The sequence below is a fragment of the Calliopsis andreniformis genome, chromosome 9 (assembly GCF_051401765.1).
Source record: "Calliopsis andreniformis isolate RMS-2024a chromosome 9, iyCalAndr_principal, whole genome shotgun sequence".
NCBI classification, from domain to species: domain Eukaryota; kingdom Metazoa; phylum Arthropoda; class Insecta; order Hymenoptera; family Andrenidae; genus Calliopsis; species Calliopsis andreniformis.
The window spans coordinates 5,225,340-5,253,257 of record NC_135070.1 but is presented as its reverse complement, the minus strand read 5'-3'; the positions used below and the strand labels follow the sequence as shown (position 1 = coordinate 5,253,257).

The 27,918-nt window shown below is 36.7% G+C and overlaps 2 protein-coding genes across 2 annotated transcripts; both read right to left on the bottom strand.

The window, feature by feature from the left end:
- Positions 1–5,103: 5,103 nt before the first annotated feature.
- LOC143182997 (synaptic vesicular amine transporter) lies at positions 5,104–11,626 on the bottom strand. The gene is made up of 7 exons (XM_076384356.1): positions 10,269–11,626; positions 9,099–9,308; positions 8,308–8,574; positions 7,965–8,005; positions 7,588–7,734; positions 7,192–7,513; positions 5,104–6,242 (listed from the first exon to the last, which is right to left on the bottom strand). The coding sequence occupies exons 1-7, from the start codon at positions 10,357–10,359 to the stop codon at positions 6,025–6,027; spliced, it is 1,296 nt and encodes a 431-aa protein (XP_076240471.1). The 5' UTR covers positions 10,360–11,626; the 3' UTR covers positions 5,104–6,024.
- Positions 11,627–11,988: 362 nt separating this feature from the next.
- Boss (G protein coupled receptor bride of sevenless) lies at positions 11,989–23,252 on the bottom strand. Its single transcript, XM_076384836.1, has 8 exons — positions 23,126–23,252; positions 22,344–22,472; positions 21,596–22,084; positions 19,560–20,075; positions 17,555–18,043; positions 15,356–15,696; positions 14,989–15,222; positions 11,989–12,332 (listed from the first exon to the last, which is right to left on the bottom strand). Exons 1-8 carry the CDS (start codon positions 23,250–23,252, stop codon positions 12,081–12,083), a joined length of 2,577 nt encoding a protein of 858 aa, XP_076240951.1. The 3' UTR covers positions 11,989–12,080.
- Between the last annotated feature and the right edge of the window lie 4,666 nt (positions 23,253–27,918).

Genomic DNA, 27,918 nt, shown 5'->3' with positions numbered 1-27,918 from the left:
TTGTCAATGACGGGTTATTAAACTCTGAACATACTTTACTTTTCATATTAAAATTACCAGAACTGGGTAAAATTGCACATGGAAACTGGGAATTGAGACATATGAATAAAAAAAAAGTACCACAGTTATTTTCACAATTAGTTAATATTCTCAATTTAAAAATAATATAACAATATACAATAATATAAAAATAATACTATATTAATATCGAATCTACGTACCGTATAAAATCACGTCCAATGCAGCGAATTATCGTAGGTCTTCACCGCATGCAAGATTAAATCACGTCATTAAGTTTACATTGTTTCGCATCCTTGTGTTGTATTTGCTTGCCCATCAACAGCGAAACGAAATTTCATCGTGCATGACGGCTTGCATACCCGTGCCGTCATCGATTTTCTATTCACGGCGCGTAATTTAACCAGCGTCATTATGGGATTACGGTGACGTTCGCATTATCCCACCAGAGTAATTCAATGTTCCTACGGTTATGGTGGCCGTTTTTCCCTTCGATACGGTCCACGTTTAATCGCCATGATTACGCTTGCATGCGACTCCTTCGTGAATTTCGCGCTGCCTTAAGCTCTTTGCAAAAGGGAAACGTGAGACTCGGCGAGTGTGAATTATTTAGCGTTGCAGCCTCGCGATCTTGGTACCTACTTTGCGTGATGACTGCCGTGGGAGAGTCTTTGCGCACAGGATGGGGTTTTCCATGAGACGTCTAGCGTTTATCTTCCCAGGGAGAGTCCTTCGTTCTGTTCTCTGCTCTCTATTGATAAGCAGATGCTTCGATGCGACTTTCCTCCTATGGCGTGGGGGCAGTCTTACGTGTTGTTTCGAGATGTAAGGCGATAGGGGTAATCGAAAAAAGTGGCCATGTAGTAAGGTCTCTTTCTGGCTGTCATATGTTGTTATATGTTCGGTTTTTTCTTTGTAAGCATTCTGTTAGCATTATTGGAAATAAGGTTGGGATATCGAGAGTATCGAGTAGAATGGATGCTACAAATAGACTTGGAATGTCTAACGAGAAAAGCTTCCCAAGTATAATGGACACTTTTATTGAGTTTTTGCTAGTTTATGGAAGTCATCCGACTTCTTTACGATAATAGACACTTCCGTTTGAGAATACAATGTAGACATATTTTGAAGACATATGGCTAATAATTTACGAGATATTAACTATTAAAGTTGATCCGTACATCTTACCATGAAAGATTAGAAAACTGGAATATTTGGAACCTTGAAACGTTTAAAATTTGAAACATTCGAAAATTTAAGATACATATTTGAAAGTTTAGGATGTCTGAAAATTCACATTTCAATAGCATAATTACTACATATATTTTTATTTCTTATTTAAGAATCCATTACTAATCACTAACGATTTGACTCCCGTATAACATGAAACAGTAGAATTACCATCAATTGTCTACGATTCTGATAATGTAATTGCGCACTGTAATTGTCCTTTGCTCGTTCAAGGATTATCCACTTAGGGTAAATGTGTCTTTATAGCAGATTAAAGAACCTGCCCTTTCCCATTTCAAAATTCTTAATTCTGTTCCAATTGCTTATTATCTTTCTACAATTCTCTGGCATGCAACAACGACATTAACATCGACTGTTGTCATCCCTAGATTTAATTGAGTCTTTCCTTTCCTTTCTAAATTACCAACCCACCCATCGTGCGAATAATTCTACTAAAGACTGTCTTTTACCAGTTTAACATTTACTATCACGGAAGACTGAAATTAGCATAAAATACCTTGTTTAACCAGTAATTACATCTCTCTTTCTGTGTTACTGATAAAGGGAACACACATCTTTTTCCAAATGTAACATATTTTTGGAGACTATACAAATATTTCTATATAAGATGTTTCATAACATGTGGGACCCACTTCGGGAGTCAAAATTAGAGTCTAATAATTTTGAAAATTGGTATTGAACAATGCTTTTGTGATGGGCGACTCTAGACCCCATGATTACCAAAAAAATGAACAAAACTTGATATACCTATTTGTTCTGATGTGAATATACAACTATACAAACACGAAGTGAAGTTAAACTAAATCCAAGTGATAAGAGAATATTAAAACAATAAGCAGAGACTTATAGAACGTTCAACATTAATTAGTAGACAATGATTATTTACACAAATTCGTCTAATTAAAGGCACAATTAAAAGAATGAAATTAGGGTATAGATTTGTTTAATCCTCTACTATTATCACGTCTACTTAAATTTCAACCTATTTCATACATCTTTGCATATTATGTACAATCTAAATTTTTGTACACATTTAAAATCGGTAGTCTATTACTTATCATTAAATAAACATTAAGCGTCAAGACCTAACATTTTAACGACAGTAATAGAATATTTATCGCAGTGTCTGTTGCCCTTGTATAGTATGAATACACTTTCAAATTCGCTCTTCCGTATAAATCATGTCGTTAACACATAACGATCTCATTATAAACTCGTGTGACTCCATTGCACGTAAACACAATTCTATGTACCACTGTTATTCTCAAGCGTGAAACTACCTATCTTAATCGGTGCTGAAAAACGATAAACCACATCCACTATATCTGCTTTCCAGATTCGCGTCGGTTTCATGCGCGAAAAAGTCGCCACTAAATGCCAACGCGTTCGTATTACTGTCACGTTGGTATAATTACACCGTCGATTTTGTCGCTGCCGATTTAAGAGGTGCAATTAGTCCTTTGACTGTAGCGTCGTCAAGTATACTTCCCCTTTCATTCTGCCGATTTTATCGCGTTTCAGCCGCATTAAACGCATCCTGTTTTCGTGTACGAACTCTGAACGCACAGAAATAACGATCCCAAGCTTTTATCGTTAGACTGTAACAATCCGTGGAATGATTTGAAATTGAGAGATTAATTAGGTAGGAAGTAGGGTACCATTACTGCCGATTGTTATCGACTGCGGAGAATGTTAGTGATTGTGAAATTGATACAAGTGAATAGAATTTGAAAATTTGGAAGTGTAATATTTGGAAATTTTTGGCGTGGGTAATTTAAAATATTCAGCCTCTAACTATTAGGTCACTTGCTGTGGGATAAATATTTGATAAAATTCAATTACTTTTATTATATTTCTTATAAATAACTTGAAGCTTTTGAAATACCAGAAGCTCGAAATTTTATTATCATTGGAAAGATCAGAGAAATTTAATTAAAGGTTCCTTTAATAACTTTCAGTGAAATTTAATATTTTTGTAGTATTGCTTCAATCAGTGGCAATATCGTATACAGTATTCCACGTTTAGTTTATAGCAAATTATTTGAAAAATGATCAGGGATCACAATTAACGCTTTAGCCGCGGGTGATTTTTCCAATTTCCCGTATAAAAACATTTTCCATTTCTATTCGTCATTGATTTCAGACACGATACATTAATAAATGGCATGTAAACAGAAAAGGAAAAATATGAATTCATAAATTTTGGAAACTATATTTGAGGGGATTTTCGTAGCATTGGCGGCTGGACAACTAATTGGATTGATTTTATGTATTATAACGATAGTATGGCCCCTCGATTTATACAATTAAATTTTGTAATAAACGCTAGTTTCTAAAGAAAGATATTTTTCTCAGATAATTTTTTTCATACACACGTGTCTATATAATGTACATATTTTTAATCCAGCATAAAAATGATATTTATCATAATATTTAAAATTTGTATGTAACTTTCATGAATTTTTTTTTCTTAAGGTTACTTGAAGGTCATAATATTACAAATCACTAGACTTGCCTTGACCTCGATTATCATACCATGATGACAAAGATATGTAGTTCCATTTACATAATATTTGTCCCTTCGAATTAAATAATGTTCTTATGTATAAAAAGAAAGAGAAACTTCTTATAAAAAATAAGCAAGATATTTAAAATGCTAAAGTTAAGTCGTACACCCTGTACATACCCAATATGTATATATCAGTGTTTTGTAACCTTTTTGTTATATCACCCAATGTATATTATATATAATAATATTATATTATATAATATAAGAATATTATATATGATAATATTATATTATATAATATAAGAATATTATACATAATAATTCTTGAATATGTTTAAAGTGATGTCAGCATTCTTTGCTTTATCGCAAGGTAGCAGCTATTATTTTACGACTCATTAAAAATTTAATGCGACCCAATATTGGGTCACGATTGATAGGTTGAAAAATACTACTGTATATAAAACAAACAATAAAATATTGATATCATTCTTCATTTTATAGAAAATTAATCTTACATTTTAGCCGAAAACGAGAATACCGAAGTGTAGCTTCGGGCAATTGAAGGATAAACGGTGAGAGGAGAATGTTTCTAGCTTTCAGTAGAAACAGTCAATGGTCAGACCAAGAGTCGTCTTACTCCATGTACCCTTCAAGCACCTAAAGCTGTATTTTCATGCACTTTCAACTGATCGTAATTCGAACTTAATTTTCTGGAAAGTGAAGCACAATAGTCATCAAATTTTATTGTACATTTTCGACTTATTTTTCATATAGAATCACCATTTCTTTGTTTGCACCATCAGTTGTGAAATTCCCTGTATATAAATATAGTCGAATTTTTAACAGGAAATAAATATCGTTGCCTTTTACGTACCTAGACTATTATTACGCTTTATCGTTAAAAAATCTGTAATACTACTTTATATTAATTTATTAGTGTTGGACGTATTTTTAATTACAAAATATCAGTAGGAACACAATACTTATTGTTTCAGATTGCAGAGGCAACAGAGCTAAAACTTTGTAAAGGTAAACTTCGACTTGCAGAAGTTGGGCTTCTCTGAGTTTGAGTTACAGGGATAAAATGGTGCACCTAAATATGTGATAAGTAATTCGAGTGAAAATAAGTTTAGTTATAATACCGCTCATACGTATTCGATTAGTGTCACATGTTAAGAAAAATGCAGGTTTCTTTGTAGTAACTGATGTATATTCTTTACATTTCTTTCGTATTTCTATTATATCTTAAAATTAAATATACAATAATTATACTATAATTGTATTTTTAACAGTAATTAATAGTTAGTCTAAGCAATAAATAGCAATAAATCTGTAATTTTCCAAACTTGAAAAATCATTCGAATACTTATGGGCGGTGCTGTATATTTTAATTTGTAGAAGTTTTAACATAACGAATTACTGTATACATATAAACTATCATTTCAATAGAAGTTGTGGATATCGACTCTTTCTTATAGACAAAATATGTCTCTTATCATGACAATCCTTAAGCCACCAGTGTACAATAAGAAAACTTCTTTTAATGTCACCTTTTTATTTCAAATAAATGTGTATTTTAAATAAACCGAACAATTTTAACACACAAAATTGCAGCTTAGATTACTACAGCGTCGTCTCTCAAATGCGTCAGACATACCACGTAATTTTGGAATTTCGAAATTACCCTAATGGTGCTCTTCGGTTCGGGAAACTTCTGTAGACGCTGTTAGCGTCTTTCCGTAGTCGAACCCCTGGAACATTGCTTAGCGGTTCAGGGGGTGGCAATTTACTTCGTTAGAACTTACGATGGAGGTACTCTCCATGGTGCAGTTAAGTGGGAGCACAATGATGTTGCTAATGCTGTTTCTGAGTGTCCTCCGGGCATGAATTCGAAGCGGGATGGTTGTGGAAGGTTGGTGGGGACGTTCGACCCAAAAGGTTTTCTAAAGAAATTCGTCAGATGAACATTTGCCGAATATACATTTAATAACTCATCGTTTGTCAGTTTATTCGAATTCTTGGAAGGTGGACGTATCGACCACATGTTGAGTCGCGTGCCTTTATTATCTCAGCTTCATTAAATTTAATTTATACTGAATTCTCTTACAACGGTAATTTTGTGACAGGATAGTGCTGCGTCAGTTAAACTTATTTGAGATGAGGGTCGTTAACTAACCCCCTTGGTCTCTGAAACTGGAGCACTGATAGAAATGTTTGCCAAGTGTCTTAGCAAGCAGCTTAAGCGATCAAAGGTCGTCATCCGAGTCCCGAAACCGTTCGTATTTCGCCACGGGCTTCTGGAAGGTCTCGTAATCCCTCTTTTCGTCTTCCTTCGCCAACGATCGCCTCCTTCCAAGGCTAAGGTATATTAGCAGAGGGCAATAGGTGATGTTCGTCAGTCCGACTATTCGCATCACCCATTGAAATCCGATCGCCTTTACCATTTCGCCACCCAAGATAGGTCCTTAGGCAAACGTTTTCCTTACGTTAGACGATTCTCATGAAAAATATTATAATTAAGTGATTTACCCTAAACTCGTGGTACTAGGATTATGTAAAATTACAATAAATTGTGCCATAAATATTGTCCTTTTATGGTCCACTTTTTGGAGGACTATTTTTTTTTAATTTAATTGTATATGCTTAACTATATGTATAGACAATTTACAAAAAGTTTGAAATTTGCAAATTGATTGTTAATTCACATTTGTTAGTTCTACGTAAAATAAATCTTTTTACTCATTACAAGAAATTCGGGTTATAGAATGTTAAGTGATTATGTGCGAAAATTGAGCACTAATTTTTTTTACAAATAAAATAAAATAATTGAAAGATTTAATCTAACTTATACTGCCCCTGGAAATTTAATTAGAGTTGGATGCAGAATTGTTACTTTCTTAACTAGAATACTGTCATCAATGGAAAGTTGTCCCTGGTTGTCAAAATTATTCTTAAATATGTAAATTAATTTGCAAACACAGCAATTGCCTTTAAAGTATTTAACCCTTATTTACGAGGTGCTACAATTAAGTTAATCTTTCGTGTCTCACTTTGATTTTTAAGTAAATTAAACTGAAAATATTATAAGTTATGCACAATTAAACTAAACTAAGGTCTCCTGTCGGTGTCTAAATATTTTATTATATGTATTCGGATTTCTCTCATGGACAACTTAATTAACCAAAATTTAATATAGAGGAGCAACAAGATATCCCAAATTGTGAAAAACGTACATGTTACTATATGTATAGTCTTGTCAAAGGTAGTCACATCTTCCAGCATTGAATCACAAAAAATGGATATTAAGAATCGCCAATTGTATGGAGGAAAATATTTCACTAACTCGAAAATTTTAAACAATTTTAATTCAATATCCAGGGTCTGTAAAAAATATAAAAAATTAGATTGCTTACCAAGAGAATAAGCTAGACTAACAGCCACTTGTTGAATCGAGTAAACAGGACCGTAGTCGCCATTTTGGTCCACCAAACTGGCCAACAGCGGCACCAATGCAGCGTCTGCCACCCCGATGCCCAAACCCATCCCTAAATGCGGGATGATCAGCTGGGACATGGTGTTGGCCGATGGAATCAAAAGGGTGCTTATACCAACAACGAACATGGCCAGGACCGCGACTTTGCTGCGGCCATAACGATAAGCTATCACGCCGAAGCAATTGGTCCCGACGAGGTATCCGACGCTATCTGGGATGAACACTGTTCCCAATTGCCATTTCTGCAAGAAGTCGTTTCCTTTCATTTTGATCAGCGTCAAATCAAGTGTCACATTTTCAACGAGAAAATTCGGACCTTGGGTTTTATGTGAGTCCGCAGCCATATTGGCAAGCAGGGCTCCAAAATGGCCATTGGCGACGTCGAGCACCAGATTGCTCCGAAGATGATGAGAATGTGTGGATCGGATAGCAAATGTGTCCAGGATGTCTCGCGTTTACCAGGCTGAGCAAATGGTAGAATGTTGTAGAAAATTGTGGACATAAAATACCATCAAACGTGCACGATGAATAATTCAGAGGGATAAATATTCTTAATAAGTTGGAAGGGATGTTTGGAACGTGATCTGTTTCTTGGCAATGCGAACTGTCTTTGGGTCCAATAATCTCGTGAGAATTTCAACTAACCTGAAACCTCTTCTTTTATCTGTGAATATGAGAAAGTTATCGAATTACCTCAGTCTTCATCTCGATGTCCAATGTGAAAATTTGCAAGCCTATTAAGAAATACTAGTTTAAAGGTCAAAACTCAGAGGAATATGAGAGCATTAAGACTTTGACTGCCATGTAATTGCTAAGAATTCTTCAGATTATTCATAAGAATTTTATGCAAAATGAGACTATTTTTATTTATTTCTCTTCTACATTTATTAGTAGTCTCACTTAGATGGCACAATAAATTCTTGTTAACGCCATTTCTTGCCACTTATTACTATTTTCAATTATGTAAATTATTGTAAATAAAAGTGCAACGTGCCAGTCAAAGTGTTAATGCATCTGGCTTACAAGCAATGCATACATATGGCGATGACGATGAAACAGGACACGAGCAAGAAGGGTGCCATTTTTCCCTCGAGATCGTAGAGCACAGAGCCAATTGGATAACCCACGAGAACGCCCAGGGCGATGCTCCCAAGAACGAACCCCATGATCCTTGACCTCTTGTCCTCTTCTGGATACTGAGAGGCGACCAATGACATCCCAGACACTCCGATGCACGCGGAGGATATGCCTTGAATGCTTCGCGCTAAGAAGAGGACCTCATAGGTCTGACCGAACGCGAATACTGCAAAGATTATTGCATTTCAATTTGTTAAATTAATTTATCTAGAGCCAAGGTACTGATCTATGGATAATAGGATGCAGTTCTAAAATTGTCTTGGTATAAATATAAAACTCTTTTAACTTCTAACTTTTACACTGTTAAATATGTGGAAAATTACAAGTTTCTTCTGGCTGATGAATTTTGAAAGGATTTGTTGACATATGAATAAAATTTTCTTCGCCAATAACATTTATGATGAATACAGAATTTTGTCTTAATGCATGAAAAATACATAGGTAAACATTGGCTTGGCAATTTTCACTACATCTGTGACTAGGGGGTTGCCACTAAAATGGTTAAAGAAAGCCTCAAATTTTTTACTATGACACAGAAATTTTTTTATCTAAGAAAAGAAGAAAATAAAAAAGACAATAAGAAAAATTCTCGAACAGCAAATTATAATGTAAATAACAGTTGAATCGTTTCAGTTGAGTTATATTGAAGGTGCAGCGAAGTTGACGATTTTAAAAGTAAAGCAAGCTTACGCATCGCTGCCAATAGGAGACTTAAATTCCCAAGGAACAATGGCTTGGTATATCCTAGAGTGCCAGTCAAAGTGCCCACGGCTGGATTTAGTATTAATTGTACAAGCGCCTTCGAGCTTAACAATAATCCCACTCGACCGTTTTCATCGTCTTCGGTGCTCGTCGTTGAGTTCCCGTCGATGGTGCACAGGTAATCGGGAATAATCGGCACTGAAACGTGTAAAACCCCATGGACGCTAACTAGTCGTAAGACAAAGATTAATAAGGATTAATAGCCCTCGGTTTTTCTCAACCCTGTTCTGTTTTGTGGCTTGTATCAATAAATCTACTTAACTGTACGTCGTGTGAATAATTACTAAATTATTTTTCCCTCATCAATTCTTTTTAGAAAGATTTGCAATCTAATTTAGGTAATCTGTTTCTTATGATATGAAAAATATAGCTAGATTGTTATTTGTATCTGCAGTGGATGTATTTGAAATAATAATTTTAGAATCGATGTTTTAAATTTTGCTAATTGATGTTAAATAAACGTAAAGTTGGTTGGAAAATACTGTAGGATTTTTCATTAGAAGATATGTTGCTATTAATATAATAAATTTATGTTTTAATTTCATGTATGTTATTTATAGTTTCTGTGAATGTTTTTTCATGATTATTAAACAAGATAATTGAATAGACAAAGTTAAGTTTAATAGCATTTTCCAAACAATTTTATATTGTATGTAATAATATAAAATTTGATATGGTAATGCAATATTCAGTGATGAATACTTATGTGCATTATGTATTCCTACATACCTACATATAGTTATTAATAAACTTTGCTATACTATGTGTATCCCATGCATCTAATTAAATTAACTCGTTGACTTTGTACATACAATAACAAGTTCCACAAATAAATTCTTTGAAACGAAGTTTAAAATATTATTTGAAAAATTCTCAAAGAGAACCCAAGTCAAAATATGCCTACTCCAATTTAGAGATCAATTAAAATTAAATCTATCTTAACTACCTACATCTTCATCTTTTCTGATATCAAACAAAACAGTATTATATAATTCTTTTTATCTATATGAAACTATAACTTCCTGCTCCAACCATACAAATCCCCCTACACGCTTCACACAATCCTCAAAAGTATAATCACGATTCCAAAGTATTTACCAACAACAGTAAGAAGAACATTGTCCAGGAAGAGGCTCAGATAGACCACGGTGACTACGATCGTCCTCGAATTCTTCGCATTTTCGAGCATCGTTAATCGTTTAGTCGAACCCTTAATAAGAAGCACGCGATTGCGAGTGGTCCAAACTTCCAAGGGCACGATCTCATTAAGATCCTAAGGATCGCCTCGGTCCTTCCATGTCGACGAATTCTTCTGGTCGATCCAGGCCGATCGTGACGGGTCCCACGAATTCCCGTTTCGATAGCAGGAACAGAGCTGTATATACGTGACTGGAAAGCGAACCGGCCTGGATCGAGCTTTTATAGCGGTCGAAGGTTCGTCCTTGCGCAGAAGCTTTTCCCAGAGCCGCGCGAGGAAGTCCAGCAGCGATCTCGGTATCCTCTTGGGGCCTTTTCACGAGCCGATGCACTTTTCGATTTACCGCAAGGTGATGCCCGCTTATCGTGGCCCGCCAGACGCCGAGCTTTCATTATTTTCCACGGTGGACTCATGGCGTGGAAAAGAAATGTCCCGTGGACGTTTCCACATGAGAACCGCGGGATGGGGAAGCCTTGAACGATTTTCCTGGGTTCCAAGGGAAAATTAACGTGTTCTATTTCCTTGTTCCATTCATGGCTACGGTGATCGTTGCGTTTGTGGAAAATAAAATTGTGGATCTGGCTGTTCTGCTTCTGAATTGTCTGCATCGTTTTAGGTTTCTGATAACCTTTGGTATGAGATGTATTGGTAATGAATTTCTTGAGTTTTATTTTTTTACATTACAATTCTTTTGAGGTTGATTTCGTCCATTTGTAACTCTTTCTTTTTAATTTATATTTCTGGGAACTGAAACTGGACGATTTTCTGCTCTTCTGATTTTCTCGAATACGTAGTATTTTTTAGTTTTATTTTTATCCTACTGGGTTGTGAACTGTGAAATTTCTTTTGTTAAATATTAAAGTCGCGTTACTGGCATGCTTTTCCCTTTTCTTCAAAACATCACAAATGTCAAAGATAGTAAACTTAAACTGTTTAATATGACAATATTTCAAGCAGGATTTGAAAACTTCATTTTGCTTTCATTCAATTTTTTAATTCATCGTCAATTTTCTGCATAGTTATTGGGGCTTTCGTGAAGTCCTACAGACTTCCGGTTGCAGCCCTGTCATCGATATTCCAGCGAGGCACACACCTGTGCCCTGATTGCGGAATTACGATCGTCCATAATGCAATTTCGGCGAGGGAACACGCGAAATTGGTTCTCCGCCCGCGTGTCCTTGCCTCGCAAAAAGGATTTGCTCCCAGTGTTGCTTCGTTTTCTACTTTAATTATAGCGATAATGGCGCCGTCCAAGTGTATCGGAAATTCTACAAAGTCGAACGATGAACAGAGTTCCCGTTTTCACGGTGGAGCTCGTTCTAACTACACTCAAACGCTTCCTATTCTCTAAGTACTTTCAGCTTCAGAAAGAACCGTTTTCCTTTCCTCTTTCCTCTTCCTTATTTTACCGTATTTACAATGCCTATTGTCTCAACACTCCCTTTCACGAAAAATCCTATTTTAAGTACACGAAGACGCTACAGAAAATGCAACGGAAAATCTTGATGCAGCGTCTATAGAATATTTCAATAACGCAACACACGTTTCGTGGAACGGATGAAAGGGGATAGCCGATATTCCAGCGCGGGTTAAGTGATACAAAGAATCTCTCGATAGGGTCGATATCTCCAGAACCAGAGAATTTATTTCATCGCGGGCGCAGCTCTGTGCACGACGCGTGACTACAATATGAACACTGGCGGATTAAGGTCTCAGAATCGCGTTATCCTCGTTACGTTGTCCTCTTCGTCCTCCTCACGGATGGTCGCCTCCGTTTGCGTCAATCTGGGACTGGCGGATCTCACGGGATAAATCTCGTCAATGTGTCTACGACTCGTAGTCCCGTGCTCGTCCTCGACGTACGCGTTCGTCTCCATGTAGCCCTTTTCGTCCTTGCCTCTCTTCTTTCGGCGGCAGTTTGGCCGCGCGTACTGGGAGGTTTTGTCCGTGGTGTTGGTCCTTGGCTGGAAACGTTATTTCCTCAGTTCTTAACGCAACGATATCGCGGCTCCTAAAGAGCTGATGGGTACAATCGGTTAAGGCCAGACACACAATCGACGATTGGTGAACGATCATTTTGTCGAAGGTAGAGGTCACGTAACTATCACCACTGATCGACAGGCACCGACCAAATTTCAGACGTAGACACGACAGGTTCAACATAGTAATTATATTCTGAGAAATAATAATGTTATTTGCAGATTTTCTGCTATGAGTTATCTCTTAAGGGCGGGTCCACTGAGGCAAGAATGAGCAACATTTTGTTGTCGTTCCTTGTTGCTTGAGAAAGTTGCCACTTGTTACTGTAATTTCTTCATGTTTCTATTACTGGTGATAATGTCACTGCTTGTTGCTTGTTTGCATTTGGAACGGTTTCCATTAGCGATGCAAACAAATTTTTCTTCATTCTGTACGTTTTGTCGCCTCCTTTTGTAGCCGCTGGAATGTGTAGCTGTTATACGTACATATGTGGATACTTTGTTGTAAGTAATAAATGTAGTCTACAAAATCCAAATGATCCTTGGATTGTGTTGCTCCAGAGTGAACAAAAAGTAGTTGGCTGGAAACCTGTTAGAACATGTAGCAACAAGAAGCGACAAAATGTTGCTCGTTGTTGCCTCAGTGGAGACGTACCTTCAGATATAATTATTGTATTGAATCTGTAATTTCTATGTTTGAAATTTGGTTGCTGGCTGACGATTGGTGGTGATGGTTGAGTGTGACTGCTCCTTAATAGACGCAATAAATTTTTCTTGTTTGACGACCGTCTACTTCGTTGATCGTGTGTGTAATTTCATTCGAATTCATTATGTTTATTGGAATCGGTAGAATTCGTCTAAAAGGTAGTCTGTGCTAGTATAAAGCTATGCCTACATTGAGATAACATCGAGCAATGTTTTGTCGCCACTTGTGTAAAAAATAAGAAAAACGTAGGACACTTTTAGAGGATAGGTTCTAGACACAAAGACAATGAAGAGTTCAAATGCATATATGCTCAAAAACGCATAGTTTTTTAGTTACACGCTATAAGCAAAAGAGGCGACAAAAGAATCCTCGTTGCTGCTTCGGTATAGACATGGCTTTAAGAACACGGATTGGTATGAATGTGGCTGAGAAGGTTGAAAGAATGACAGATAAATGGGCAGTTTAGCGGCTTTTCCTTTTGAGTATTTCATTTCAGTATTTTCTGGTAGCTTTATTTTATGACTAAAACGAGAAATCAGTTGAGACAAAAAATACAATAATAGAAATGAACTATTTCAACGTCCTCAAATTTCACTTAAACCACCGAAATTACAAGAGGTACGAACATTACGCCAGCCATGCATCCCACATTCCATTGATATGGAAACCTAACTCATCTGGGTGCTTAATTAACACTGGGTGGTGAGTGTGGAATGATGGGTGCCTGGTTAATAGTGGTTGGAGTTAATGCCTCTTGTAATTTCGGTGGCTCAAACGAAGTTTGAATTAGGGAGGTTGAGATAGTTAACTTGTATCATTAAACACCAGGTCACCAAAGAGATGTTTAAAAAAATAACAAAAAATACATTAGTTTTTCGAGCTCCCCCGATTGATTTCTTTTTTTTAGGGATGAAATAAAGTTCCTACCAAAATACAGGAGTGCAATAGCCGAAATTGAGAAAAACTGCTAAACTGTACAATTATTGAATGAGACTACGAGCACATTAAACATAAAGTGACATAGGATGACACAGAAAGGGACGAAATTGTATTTTTATTTGTTGCTTTTTAGAAAAAGGCTGCCCTTTGTTGTGTCATTCTGCGATCAATGTGCGCTTAGTCTAAGGATTTAAAAAGGATCCACAAGATTTTAAGTGAACACAGTCTTAATAGTATTGTAGGGCATTTTTTGGCTGAGCGTGCAGAGGTGTTCGGTTACAGGTACTTTGTAGTTTTTTAGATCTGAAATTAGTCGCAAGAAGGTAGAATATTCTGCTTCAAGTAATAGAATTCAGAAATTTAAGTACATGAAAAGATTTTAAACCATTATTGAATTCGAATATTTGAAAATTTATGAATTTGAATGTTTGAAGATTTCAAAATATGAATGTTTCTATATTTAAAAAATTGAAAACTCCAAAGTATAAATGGGTTTGATTGTTTGACAATATGATAATTGAAAACTTAGAAATCTAAAAATATAAGAACTTTAATGTCTCAAAATTTCAATATTTCAGAATATGAAAATATATTATTTGAAGATTTAAAATCTGAATGGTTTGAAAATTTGAAAATTTGAACTTCTGAAAACTTCAAAATGTATATATTCTTAAATTTGGGAATTTGCAAATGTAGAATCGTTGCGAAAAACAGAACTGATGAGAAAATGAATTTGCCCGAAATTTACCTATACTAATCCACACATTTTGAAACACCCTGTACTCATACTCAGAAAACTATATTTTATATGTTTCATAAGTACTGAGAAAGCGCACCTGGTGTCACGAAACACCTCTGTACGAGTCCCAGCATTAATCACTCTCCAAGCAACCGATCCCATCGCAATAACAAAATTCTATATCCTAGCTTATCAAAAACTACGCTACATCAAAAAGGAAGCCAACAACGAATGTTCCAAAAATGAAAAAATCTCACGTCCGCATCCTCGATGCAGACTTGCGGTAGATTGTAAGAGCTATTCACTTCTCGCATTTCCGTGTGGAAGCCGTAGTTATTATATCCAGGAATTCTCCTGGAATCGACGTCCCTGTAGCGATCGATGTATTTTTGATGCGGACTGGAGCTGCCATAGTAGTTCGGGTACGCGGTTGAGACCGGGATGTTCGTCGTGCTTCCGCCTGGGTGCACGTAGTCGTAAAACGGACGTGTCTGCGCACATACAGTACTTTTTATGAGAATCTCTCGCGTTGACGTAGCAAAAATGCAATCGATACTAAGTTTCACGAAAGAACGATATATTTCTATTGAATCCAACGAAGCTGATTCAGAGCATCGTGCTGACCTGTCTAGTGATCGTGTTGATCCTAGGGTCGGGGCCCAGATCTGTCGATCCGAATCTCTGGCTCAGCTCCTTCCCTCTGGCCAAGTGTGTGACCATGTAGTAGGTCCTTGGAATCAGAACGCCTATTATGATTAGGTATGCAGTGGCGATGATGCCGAAGGAGACCACCGTGTCGCGACATTCGGGCTCGACCAGGATGAAACAGGTGAGCCAAATGGCCCAGGTCACCAGGAGGCCGATAGAGGTCCCGAAGAAACACTTGCCCTCGCGGTAATTGCGCGGCAGTTGGGAGATGAAGAAGCAAACCACAAACAACGCCACCAGCAGAAATATATCGTATCCTGAAATTTGTTTTGTTATCATGCTCTTGGGCTATTTCGATGAACAACACTGCCAGTGTTTTTAGACATTTTTTTTATAGCGATCATATTGTGATGAGTTAGGTGTGATATAATAAAAATTGTTTTAGGAGTTTCTAGTGTTATTCTATTTTTATAATACTATAAAGCTTTTCTGTGGAGGTGGTTATCTGGAAAATTGAGAAAGATTTGATATATTCCCTCGTTAAGTGATCACAAGCAGAATTGTTTAGTGATTGAGGGTTGGTTATGAGAGTTTAGTGTAGTTTTCTTTTATATAGCACTATTGATAGAAGCTTCGTCAGTGAAGTATTTCAAATCATTTTGTAGCCTTCTATTTCTGGTATGCAAGAAAAATGGTTACATTTCCTATTGTTATTGTAAGATGTTTCGCTTTCCATTGCACATCTATCCCATTTGATTCTCACACGTAACTGTACACCCATCATCAATCAAAAGAAAATGGAAAATGTAAGTGAAGTACCTATTGTTTGATAATAGGTATCTCAAGATAGATGATTGTTACCGATACAGGACAAAATATTTACAGTGAAAATTAGTAATACTCATATAATATATTTTGAGCTAAGCAAATTTCCATACACTCGATTAGAATTTCTTGATGAATTTCTTTTAGTGTTACCCAATTATCTCATTACTGAGAGTTAGTAAAAATGGATAATGGACAATTAAAAGTGTGGATAATTAAACATTAAGGAAAGAATAATTTAGTTTGGTAATGTAATGGTTAGAAGGGTGAAGTTTATCGATACTGTAATGAATCTACGTATTCATTAATAATTTTATATGTTACAGAAAAATCTAAGAAATGACGCAGAAAAATTAAATCATGAGCAAATAGTGACAAATACTGAGCATAAGAGACCAAAGCATAGATACCACTAAAGGGATTGAAAAATGATTGAAAAGAAGCACTTTAAAAATGTGATGTTAATAGCATAGAACTGAATGAATTCAGAAATATATGTATAGTAAAGACACTTATTTAAGGAATGGGAAATAGAATGCTGTAAATTATAATGACAAAAGATTACTTATATCAGTTGTTCAAATTAAAACATATATTAAATTACTTGTAGATAATGAGTAAGTTATCGAGTAGGTAATAATTGTATATGAATACTTTTTTTATGTCCTTAATTCTGTAAAATTTTATTTCACATTTAATATTGCTGAATAAAAATAATATATCATTTATTTGAGTAACTGTTCTATTAATTCTATAGATCATAATGAATTGTAGAAAAATGTTTATATAGATATATTGTTATATTATAATACATTCATGAAAAAATTCCAGTTGAGTGTAAAGAAACTAGTTTGTATGTATGAAACTTGAAACCAGTATGTATGTATATACAAAAATTAATGTTAAATTTTTTTGTGCTTCTTACTATAGTCAGCCATGTACAGTTAAACGTCGATTACCCGGCCTTCGATTATTCACAGTTTTTGTTGCTTAGTATTACGCGTATTTTGTGAAGCAACAATAGAAGTATAACAGAAAATCTATTGAGATTAAAATAGTGTTCTACTAATAATCTGTAGAGATAAAACCATCTCTCAAAAAGGCGCTTCAGAATTAAGTCTCGTAGTACAAAAGATAATAAAAGTCATTATACAAAAAAAAGCATCTAGAACCAATCCTAAACATTTTTTCGCTTGCATACATTTCTAATTATCCGTTTAGAATCAATTGAACTAACTGTACTACAAACCACGAAAGAAACTGCATACTAGCAATGTACCAATCGAGAGCGACACAGAAGCTCAAGGATAGCATTATACAAACATGAAAACCATCTCGTGGCCAATTTACCAAGTAGACCAATAAACGTGAGGCTCCTTACGACGACCGCCGAGTCCTGGCTGCTAAGTATGAAGAACATAATCGAAATAGCGAACTGCACGCCGAACATGAAGAAGACCATCAGCCCCTGAAGATAGCCGTTGATGTGGGCAGTAAACACGCCCCCCTTGGAGAACACTAGGAAGAACGCCCTCGACAACATTACCGAGAAGTCGATGCCGAAGGCGAGGGTGGTCACGAGGATCTTCCTCGAGTTTAACGCCTCTGCGCCCAGATAGCTGTCGTTCATGCAGAACGGAAGCACCGTCTGCAACGTAAAAACGTTCGCCAGTATCAGGACGATCGTTAGTGTCGGGTTCCCGTCGAGAACGTCCTCGACGACGAAGCGGTAGATAATGAAGACGGCGATCACGCCGCAGGCGAACGTGCCACACACCACTATCGTAAGGAAAATTGGCACACAGTTGCCGGGCTTTAATAAACCCCTGTCGAGTGTATCTGTAACAAACAAGAACAATGTACTGCGTCGTATTATCGATAAACGCGTCTAAGAGGATGGAGTATCGGTAGTCCCTGATTTTTTTGGAACAAGGTTCGCTGTGATCGTGATGAACGAGGGTGAGGTCGAAAAAGAGAGCACTTTCCTTCGTCCTTAATGAGGGGAAGAATTGATGAAGGTGGCGATTTCTTTTATGAGGAGACAACTTGTAATTTCTTACTTTGCAAGCTGGTAATGTTCAGAGCTTTTGGAGTATATAGGGTGAACCAGCTAAATGGGATCACCTAAATATCTGCTTTAAGTATTGTTTTATGAAAATATTTCTTGGGACAAAATTGCACTGTTTCAAGAGGCATGTGTAATTATGGAAAGAATTTTTTGTGAAGGTTATTTTGTTACGAGATTTCAAAGTTATCAGTTTTTTTTTATGGAATCTAATATTTTTTTCCATATCCGTGTAGAGGACGAAAATAATAATTTCGAATGAGTTTTTCCATATAACAATAAATAAAACATTTAGGTGATTCTATTTAGTTGATCCACCCTGTATATCAGGTGTAGTTACTTAATAATTTTGGAGATATAATTTGTTAATGAAATATTAGAGAGTTTAGTTATTTTAACTATTTAGTTTCTAGTTCGTTTTCCTCTTTTGCCTAATTCCTAGTTGGAGTTAAAGGAAGGGACTACAAAGAAGATAGTAAAGAAGAAATAAGATCATGAAGCTTGAAGATTTATTTCTTTCTACGAGAGATTAAACGTGTAATCTTATCTTTTTTACTTCATCTGTTTTCTTAGACTCCTTTCCTTTCCTCTTATTCTTATTGTTATTTTTTAATCTCTTCCTCCATAATACCAAGATGCTCTCATGCTGCAATTTCTGTTTTAAATAATTGTAGAATCTTTTTGAGAAGCTAATTTTGAGAAGCTAATTTTGAGAAGCTAATTTTGAGAAGCTCATTTATCTTATAATAATTATTTACCTATTAATTAGTTGATTTATATTTATATATTTGTCTTATATTCAAATTCAATTTTTTGATAAGCGTAAAAAATTAAGTAACAAATAATTCTAAGGAAAATCGTAGTGTACGAAATTAATTCCATTTCTTTGGGGTATAGAGGTATACATGTGTATAACTTTAAAAACGAATATCTTCAAAATTATTACGTGTCTTTATCTAACATTCTCCAGCTATCAGCAATTGAGTAATTTGTTCAAAAGTCGGTTCAAACACCACTGAATATTCAACATACAATAGTGGCTCTAAAAATTGCACCACCTTAAAGAGTCAATCTTTTTTATTAAACTCTTACATGAGTAGTAACTGGCTATGTTATTGACTACTAAAAATTTGACTTATCTTTATTATCCGAAGATACGATTTATAAGAAAATTTAATGTAGCTTCTACCTTTGCTGCATATCTACATATTCAATAAACCGTACCTTCAAGTACTGGCACATTTTTTATAGCCACTACTGATCACTAAATTATCCATTAAAATATCAAACCTATAGTCACACTGCGACCACCGAACCTCTTCTTGAAGTTCGAGCAACTCTCGCAATTCTTCGCGTATTTCTTCAAACAGAGCTTAGGCATCTTTGGCACCCTAGATTCTGGCGTGACACGAAACTTGAGATTCGCAGGCTCCACTCTGTACGTGGCCATGTCAATCAGCTCTTGCTGCTGGCTCTTCATCGCCACTATGTACTTGATCGAGTGCAATTTCGGTAGTATGCGAAGCGCGTTGTACACGTCTGCGTTTCGAATGTCCTGCGTCGAGGGCACGTTGAAACGTGGCAGGACGCAGGATGTCTCCAGCTCTCGAGGACAGTTTCGTTTGTGGATGTCCTGGAGAACCTGTGCTACCTCGACTACTGCCTTCCCTATGCCCAGAAGATGGGCTGAATGAATGACGGAATTGCTGACCACTTCGAGGAAGTAGTCCGCTGAGGACGATTCCTGCAGTAGCTCGAGGTTAAACTGTGGGGTCCTTATGGCATACGATCCTGGTGGAATGAGATCTGTAAACGGAAGCTTTTCTTCAAATATAATATATTAGAACTATTTCTTGGGGGTTTTCAATGTGTTCTATGATACGGTAATTGTTTGAACATTTCGATGGATCTTTATATAAATTTATTATGGTTATTCTTAAACGATTTTTCAGTTATAGACATACAGGCTGTTTGACAACAGATGTCAGACATTTTACAAGGTGTTTTTGCATGTTAAAATAAAACGAAAATCAAAAATGATAAAAATTCGTTTGAGGTCTCGTTTCAGAATTATTAATTGTTGAGAAAATACTTAAAATTCGTGTGTGACGAGTCTGATTTAGGATTTATTCTGCTGATTTCACTGTGCCTGACCTGGCTAGTGCACGCAGACAGTAGAATAAGTCCCAAATCAGACACATTTTTCGTATAGGTATTTTAGGCATTTTATCTACAATTAATAACTCTGGAACGAAGCTTTAAACACAATTTTGTTATTCTTGATTTTCGTCCTGTTTTCTCATGTACGATCGCTCTTTAAAAGTTCTGACACCTGTTGTCGAACACAATATCCTTTCAGTGATAGTTTGTGTCATGTATGGATCGCGTAATATGAGTCATATCAAATCATGTAGCCACTTTTTAAAGTGTCTTAAGGTTTTTCCTTCGTTTCCCAGTGAAAAGTAACGAAGACAGACGTACTGCATGTACCAAAGCCAAATCGATCAGTAAAATAAGACACGTCAGACATGTTTTAGACGTACGCATTTTAGTAATTAATAATTTCGGTAATTAATAACTCAGAAATGAGATTTGAAATGCGATTTCGCTATTCTTTATTTTTGTCTTATTTTAGTATGTAAAATCGTTCTTCTATATTTCTAACATTTGCTGTCAACCATGTATGTATGTTATACTCTGTATATTAATATTAATCTTTTAAAGATCGCACATTTCTACTTGTAGAAATACAGAAATGAAAATTATATCATCGTAAAACTTGTGCTTTTTGAGTCAAATTCTTCATACGTATATTGAAAAATTACTATGAAAGATTTTTTGAAAATGGGAGTTCACACGACGTGCGGAGCTCGTTGTTGAGAGGTTAATATAATAAGTATAATACATATAATAATAAGATGATAATATAGGGAGTGCCACGCAATTGGGGTGAATTGTATCACAAATTTGAAAAAAATGCTATAGAGAGATAAATTATTCATTTCTTTTCTAAATGTACAGACGCACCTAAAAAACACAAATGCACTTTACTTTAATAAAATTGCGTCGATTCCGCGAAACATTCTGCGCAAAAAGATATTACCTGGAGTACAATGTCTGAAAAATCAATGTTTCGTGAGATATCGAAAATTTTTGACAAATTATATGTTTCGTGAAAACTATTACAAATATTAAGTGCCGACATTTGCATATTAACATGTCTTCTTTTATCCCCACTTCTATTATTTTAAAATTACACCTATCCAAAAAGACTTTGCGTACAAGGTACACGGAATCCTCCCGAGACTACTCAGATTAATTCTCACCATCAACGTTGGATCCATCAAGTGGTAGAACGATCCAGGTCTTCTTAGCACCCTGGAATTTCTCACCCTTCTCGATCCACTGACGAATATCATTTCTCGCCCCTATTGCAGCGATCACAGCCTCCGTCTCGTTCTCTTCCAATTCGACACTATTCGCGTAATTCTTCACACAGATACCAGCTTCCTTAGTGGTATCCAGAAAGAAGTTCAACGCGAAGTCGTGATTCACTAATAGCAGATCGATCGCCTCAAACCTGGTTGTCAAGTAGTGAACCATCAGGCTTATCAAGGGCTTTGTCAAATTTTGTTCCCTGTAGCTGCTGATGGGAAGAACGCTATAATTGCGTAATGGCTCCAGAATCGCAGAGTATTCTGATGGTAGCAGAAGCCCTAATTCGTAGTGTTCCGTGCAGTCAGAGTTCACTGCTGCCTGCAGTGCTTGTTTGTATACCGTCATCTCATCGTGGCAGGTATCGAAAATTTTAATCCCTGCACGAAATTGAAAGATTGTCACGATTAACTTAACACGAATGTGTTATCCTCGAGGAAATCATGGTTGGGATAGTACAAGGTTTCGATTGCTGTTTCAGCAAGGTTAGAGCTTAATCAGAGTCGGACAAGGTGTCAATTGTGTTCGTTATATCTGTTGATGGGTTTGAAGGTTTCTTTGCGTGTTCTTGCTGGTCGATAGCGCTAAAGTTAACTCTAGCTTTTCGTAGAGACTAGCGATGGGGGGTGTTCGGCTCACCTAATGTCAGTCCAGGTATGAACTCGTATTTGTTCAGTGCTTGCACCACGTAGAGCGCAGTAGAGACTTCTTGGAGACCCTTTGTGGATGTGATGTTGCAGTATGGACCATGATTAATGTCCAAAAGTACTAGAATTTGAGAATGTTAAAAAGGGACAGATTTAAGAACAAAATCATAAGTTATTCAGTAATACTTGAATACTTTAGTCTAAGGTTTGTGGACCTCAAGATTTTTGTTTCAAGTACGGTGTTAACACCATATAATATAGTTGTAAAAGTGGTAATATAATTTGTCTTTCTAGTAGGTACCTATTTATGATTCATACGCTTAACAATTTAAGTCTTTTTATTTTTACTTTTTACTTCATACTCCTTATTGTACTTTGCAAGTAATCAAATTCTCAGAAGATATAATCTACCTTAAATGCATCAGTTCGCTTATGAGAAATACTTATAATTTTGAAATCACATTTTGAAACAAAGCAATCTTCGACCATGTCTTTCTATGTACATATGTGTTGGTAATTACGAATGTGGGTACCTATGTAAGTATGTATATACTGAAGTTATAACAATATCAATGAGGTACAAAAGTAAAAAGTTTCTAATATACAATATATGTATATATAAACATTTCAATATTTAACTCTTCGAACATTTGAGTATTCCATAGGTTGTAAATTTAAATAACAGAATGTTAGAATATCTAAATATTGGAAAATTTGAATATTACAAAATCTTAAATATCTCATAATTAGCATACAACCAACGATGCTTCTTACAAGATAAAACAGCATCACCAGGAACTTCAAACATGCTACGATTCCTCGCACACATGTTCCGATCCTCGAATGCCATGGCCAGCCGAAGAAGACCGAAGAGAAGCACGACCTTGGGCAACATCATCATCGTGTACCCAGCCAAAGATACAAGACACAGCACACAGGTGCTCCTTTGACTCACAAGAACATAGCGATTCGAGTGTCGCCGTGGGCCGAAGGCAGCCTCAAAAGCTAGCAGGTTCCCGACATCGGTCTGTTTAATCGATACCCATCCACGAGGGGGTTAGAATCCGATTTCCGACCAGGTGTGTCTCACTCGATTCCAGTCACGTTGACTGTCATCGTCGAACCACCCGAAAGCTTTTTCTCGCGCCACCTCAATTCAAAGCCTCGTTCTCCTCGCTCACCATCGGCAGCAGTCACATGATTCGATTCAGCTCCCCGAGGGCTGATCCGATCCTTCGCTCAAAGATTGGCGCTCGATCGTCGATGGGAACGGCGGCAGGACACGCAGGACGCGTCACTTATCGCGATGAGTATGCTCTCCGCGAAGCGTTACCCGCTCGGGCGCGAGTCCCTCTCGATCGGATCCATCAAATCGCGTGATAAGCGCCACTCACGGGGTAACAATCGCTCCCGAGCACGCTCATCCGTGTCTTTACGATTACCGTCGCCAGCATTTGACGGTAATAGCAATAGCGCTCTCGAAACCAGGCCGAATCCTCGATACTCCACTTAGCCGCTCTCTTCGCGTGGCAACCCTTCCACCGTCCCAAGGTGTTCCCTTCGCTGAACACGCTGCCTTACGCACTCGCTACGTCGATGAACCATCATCGACCCGACTCGTTGTTAGAACACCGTCACATCGCGCTAATCGTGCCTCCTCGCACGCGAGCAGATCGTTTCGGGCTTATTCAGTCCAGTTGTGAGCGCTGTTCCCTTTGAACGACTCCGAGCGCCGTGGCAGAGGCCCCTCGACCCAGCTACTGAACTTCGCCCTTCAAGCAGAGATGATCGAGCAGGTTCGACGTTTCAGAGTATCCACGCGTGGCTCGGTGCCTCGACTGAACACGTCCCTGCGTTTTCGGTGGCGCTGAACCGACATGAAACTTTCATGACCGCTGCGAAGGGAGCAGCTGGCGCACTGCACACGACAGTGACCACCACGGAAGCCATACCTCTGGCCCTCTCCCTTTTAAACGTATTACAACGTGCAGTCACGTTGGGCGTTCTGCAGCCATTTAATGCCAGGCGCACGCGATCTAATTGACAGTCGGGGTCTTTTCTTGACGGAGAGTCGCGGGAGTCGGTGGAATCGACGGGACCCCTTATCGCGTTGATTATCGAAGGTGACAGAGATAACCCAGATTCGGGATCCACGATGGAATCGATGCTCCGATGAGTCATGACGACTCTTCCAGTGGCGACCTTACTGCCGTGTTTTCTGTTGTCGTTTGTTTTCAGTTTTCAGTGTCGTGGCACGTCGATGCCATTCTGTGTTGAATTAATTGCTTTTGGCGGATTCGGAACGCTCCACAGGAAATTAAGGCTTTATGCAGAATGGATTGATTCTTCTGTCTGTGTTCGGTTCTTCGTTGGGTGATTTATTTCTTTGGAGTTTAATTGATCGAGATTGGGTACTTTGCAGGAGGATTGAATACTGTGCTGGCAGAGAGCTTGGAAGCTCTTACGTATCTTTGATCGAGGTTTCGAGGACGGGTTGCAAAACAATCTTGCGAGAGAACTTCATTCTTTCATAATTTCTATACATATAATGTCTTCTATTTAGTCGTACAATTGTTATATAATAGTTGTCCTTCTCTTCCTACGTCATTTCTTGGAGTCTTTTTTTTATTTTCCCGCAGTTTTGTCTGTGATAGAAAAGAAATGCACATCAGTGGATAATTTTCTGTCATATGTGTCTTTTATTCTTTATAAGCTCGTTGTATGTACTGACTTGTTAATTCTGAACTCATTCTTCCCTTGTAGTTCTCCTTGTAGTTTATTGTTATATGTACAATAAAGGCAAATAAAAATAAGAATAATATTGCATGGTGGAATTTCTTTGAACTTTATTGTAACGTTATATTTTAGAGATGATTTTAGTAATACTTAATATAATACAATAAAAGATAATTCAACTCTTTACATGAAGTCGTCGAAAAAATTAGTAGCAATTTTTGAAATAAATTTTAATATGCAGTTTTTACACTATTTTGTTCACTGTACTTTATTTTAGTCGACAATAGACCAAATACACGTATAAGTAATTCAATACTTATTCCTGAATTTCATTTTTCATTATCAACATAGTCCACGAATATTGATTTATTGTCATAATTTTTTAGAATCTCTGCATTTTTTTAAATTCTTCAACGATTTTTTCCAGTATGATACAAATTCTAAAATAGGTATAATTTTCATAAAAAGAGTGATTTTTAGAAGTTAATTTCATAAAACATAAATGTTTTAGATGACCTTACGATTACATCAATTTATTTAGTAAGAACCTCTTTATCGTCGGTACTCCACAAACTGGTATCCAAACAATTCTGCAGTATACACAGCTAAAGTTCGCTTGCACTGTTTCCAGAAACTGGAGAAGTGTTATTTCAAGGAAAACTCAATTAAAGGAAATTAGATTGGAGATTTTTGTGAAACTGCTGTTCAAGGATTTCGGATAAATATATCGAAGTTGTGCTAAATTCAAAAAACGTCTGTTTTGAAACTAATTAAAAGTTAATCGTTAAAGTAGAATTGCTCGATGCAGATTCTAGAATTTTTAGAGCAACGCGTGGCTTAATTGACATCCAAGGCCCCACTTCTAGCGCGAGGGAAAAGTAGGTGAAACGACAGAGTCTCGCCCGCTTCTAATTATCAGATTATGAGCAATCATAATCGAAGGTGACGGGACACAAGGCTCCTTTTAATCTAAAAAAAACCGACCTACTTTATCATCTCGAACTTCCGTTTCGTGGCCTATTTCATGGAATAAACAAAAATTTTTGACACCAATTTTATAGGCAGCATTATCTTCTTCATTTCAAAGTATTTACAATGGACAACAAAATCCGCTTCATTTGCTTCTCGAAAGGCTGCTTCTAATACTATTCCCCTCCTAAAAATATTTGCATTTGCGTCCAAGTCAATATTTTTCATTCCCACTGAAAGCACTTCTATTCACTCCTCGAATCGCTGTCGAACTATTTCATGACCTAACATACGAGGTGCTCTAAAACCACTAAGTAAGTTTCAGCATTAAATTTTAACAAATCCCCTATTAGTAAACCAAATAAAATGGTATCTATTCTATCGTTACTTAGCTTTAAATTGCCCAAAAATTAAAGAATTTCTAAACACAAAATTTTACGTTTTACACATGTGTCTCTTTTTACATTTTTACTCTTTTTAATTGTAACAAAATTTGTGTAAAAAATAATTTGCAAGTTGTAACTTGTAAATAGTAATAATTAATAACTTCTAACTTCTAACTTCTAACTTACAATTTGTAAGAAGAGATGTGTATTTTCTCCTTAACAATAGAGTCTCAAATTACAGCACAGTAAAAATTCGAAACCAATATCATTTGTCAAACATCATGAAAATTTTTATGAGTTTGTCTTTTCGACTATTATTTAAAAACATCCAATACATTATTTCAACAAAACTAAAAATTCCTCCTTTATAGAATATGTTCCAGTGGTTCAGGACACCCGTTATCGACTAGACACTGCTTCGAGCAACGCTGAGCCACGGGGTACACGAGAGTGCGGTCGCTCTCTAGAATTGTTCATTTATTAGCGTAGTTGTAGTTCAAAATCTAGAACAAACTATGAGGATAGCACACACTAGAGAGAAGCAACGGGCGAATGTCTATAAATTCAGGTCCTAGACTCCAAAACTTAAGATTCTGTGCGCGGGTAGCATCAGCGACGAGGAGGTTGTCCTGAGTCTTCGATTTGTACCACTGGTTGCGTGACCAAGGCGTCGATCCACAGCACTTTGGTTATACTCGGAACGTTGTTAAATACTTCTTTAAACAGACACTTGAATATAAGCTGAACCTAATTAACTTAAGTCAAATATAACTGTTCATAGTTCCTAAAAATGAATCGATGAATTAAAGAACAGCACAAGTTCAAAATTAGCCATTTTCAAATAGTCTCAAAATTATATGAAGACCTCAGAGGCCAAGTGTATTAAGTGAGACAGAAAACAATTGGACTTAACCTATTGAGGCCCAAAGTTAAGTAAACGCAACATTTTATTCGCCATTTTTTTAAGAAATTTACATTACTGAATTCTACTCCTCCATATTACCATTATGTTGCGTTTACGCAGCTTTGGGTCTTAATAGATTAATGCACTCTGATTCTGGGTTCCAGATATGCAAAATGTAGAGGACCACACGTTGAAGTCAAATATCTCAAACTGTGGTTTTTGGACTTGTACTGTTCTTCTACTCACCGATTCAAATAAACTGAATGAAATAAGCTTAGTCGTTAGCCTGGGTGCACACTGATTGCAAGACGATGTGAAGCAGTGGTTTTTTTTAGTAAACAGCGAAAAACAGTATAATACCACACATTATCTTGTCATAAATGCGACACAGTTTGCACTGCCCTGCGTCATCCTGTGTTCAATATGCGCCTAGGCTGATCGTGTCAACTGTGTTTTCAATTCCACGGTGACCCAAGATACGATAATCCATCATAAATAACGTCGCTTACAAATGAAGCGTTCGGAGCAACAAGAACATAATTTATATTGGGTTTATATTGAGCTAATCGACT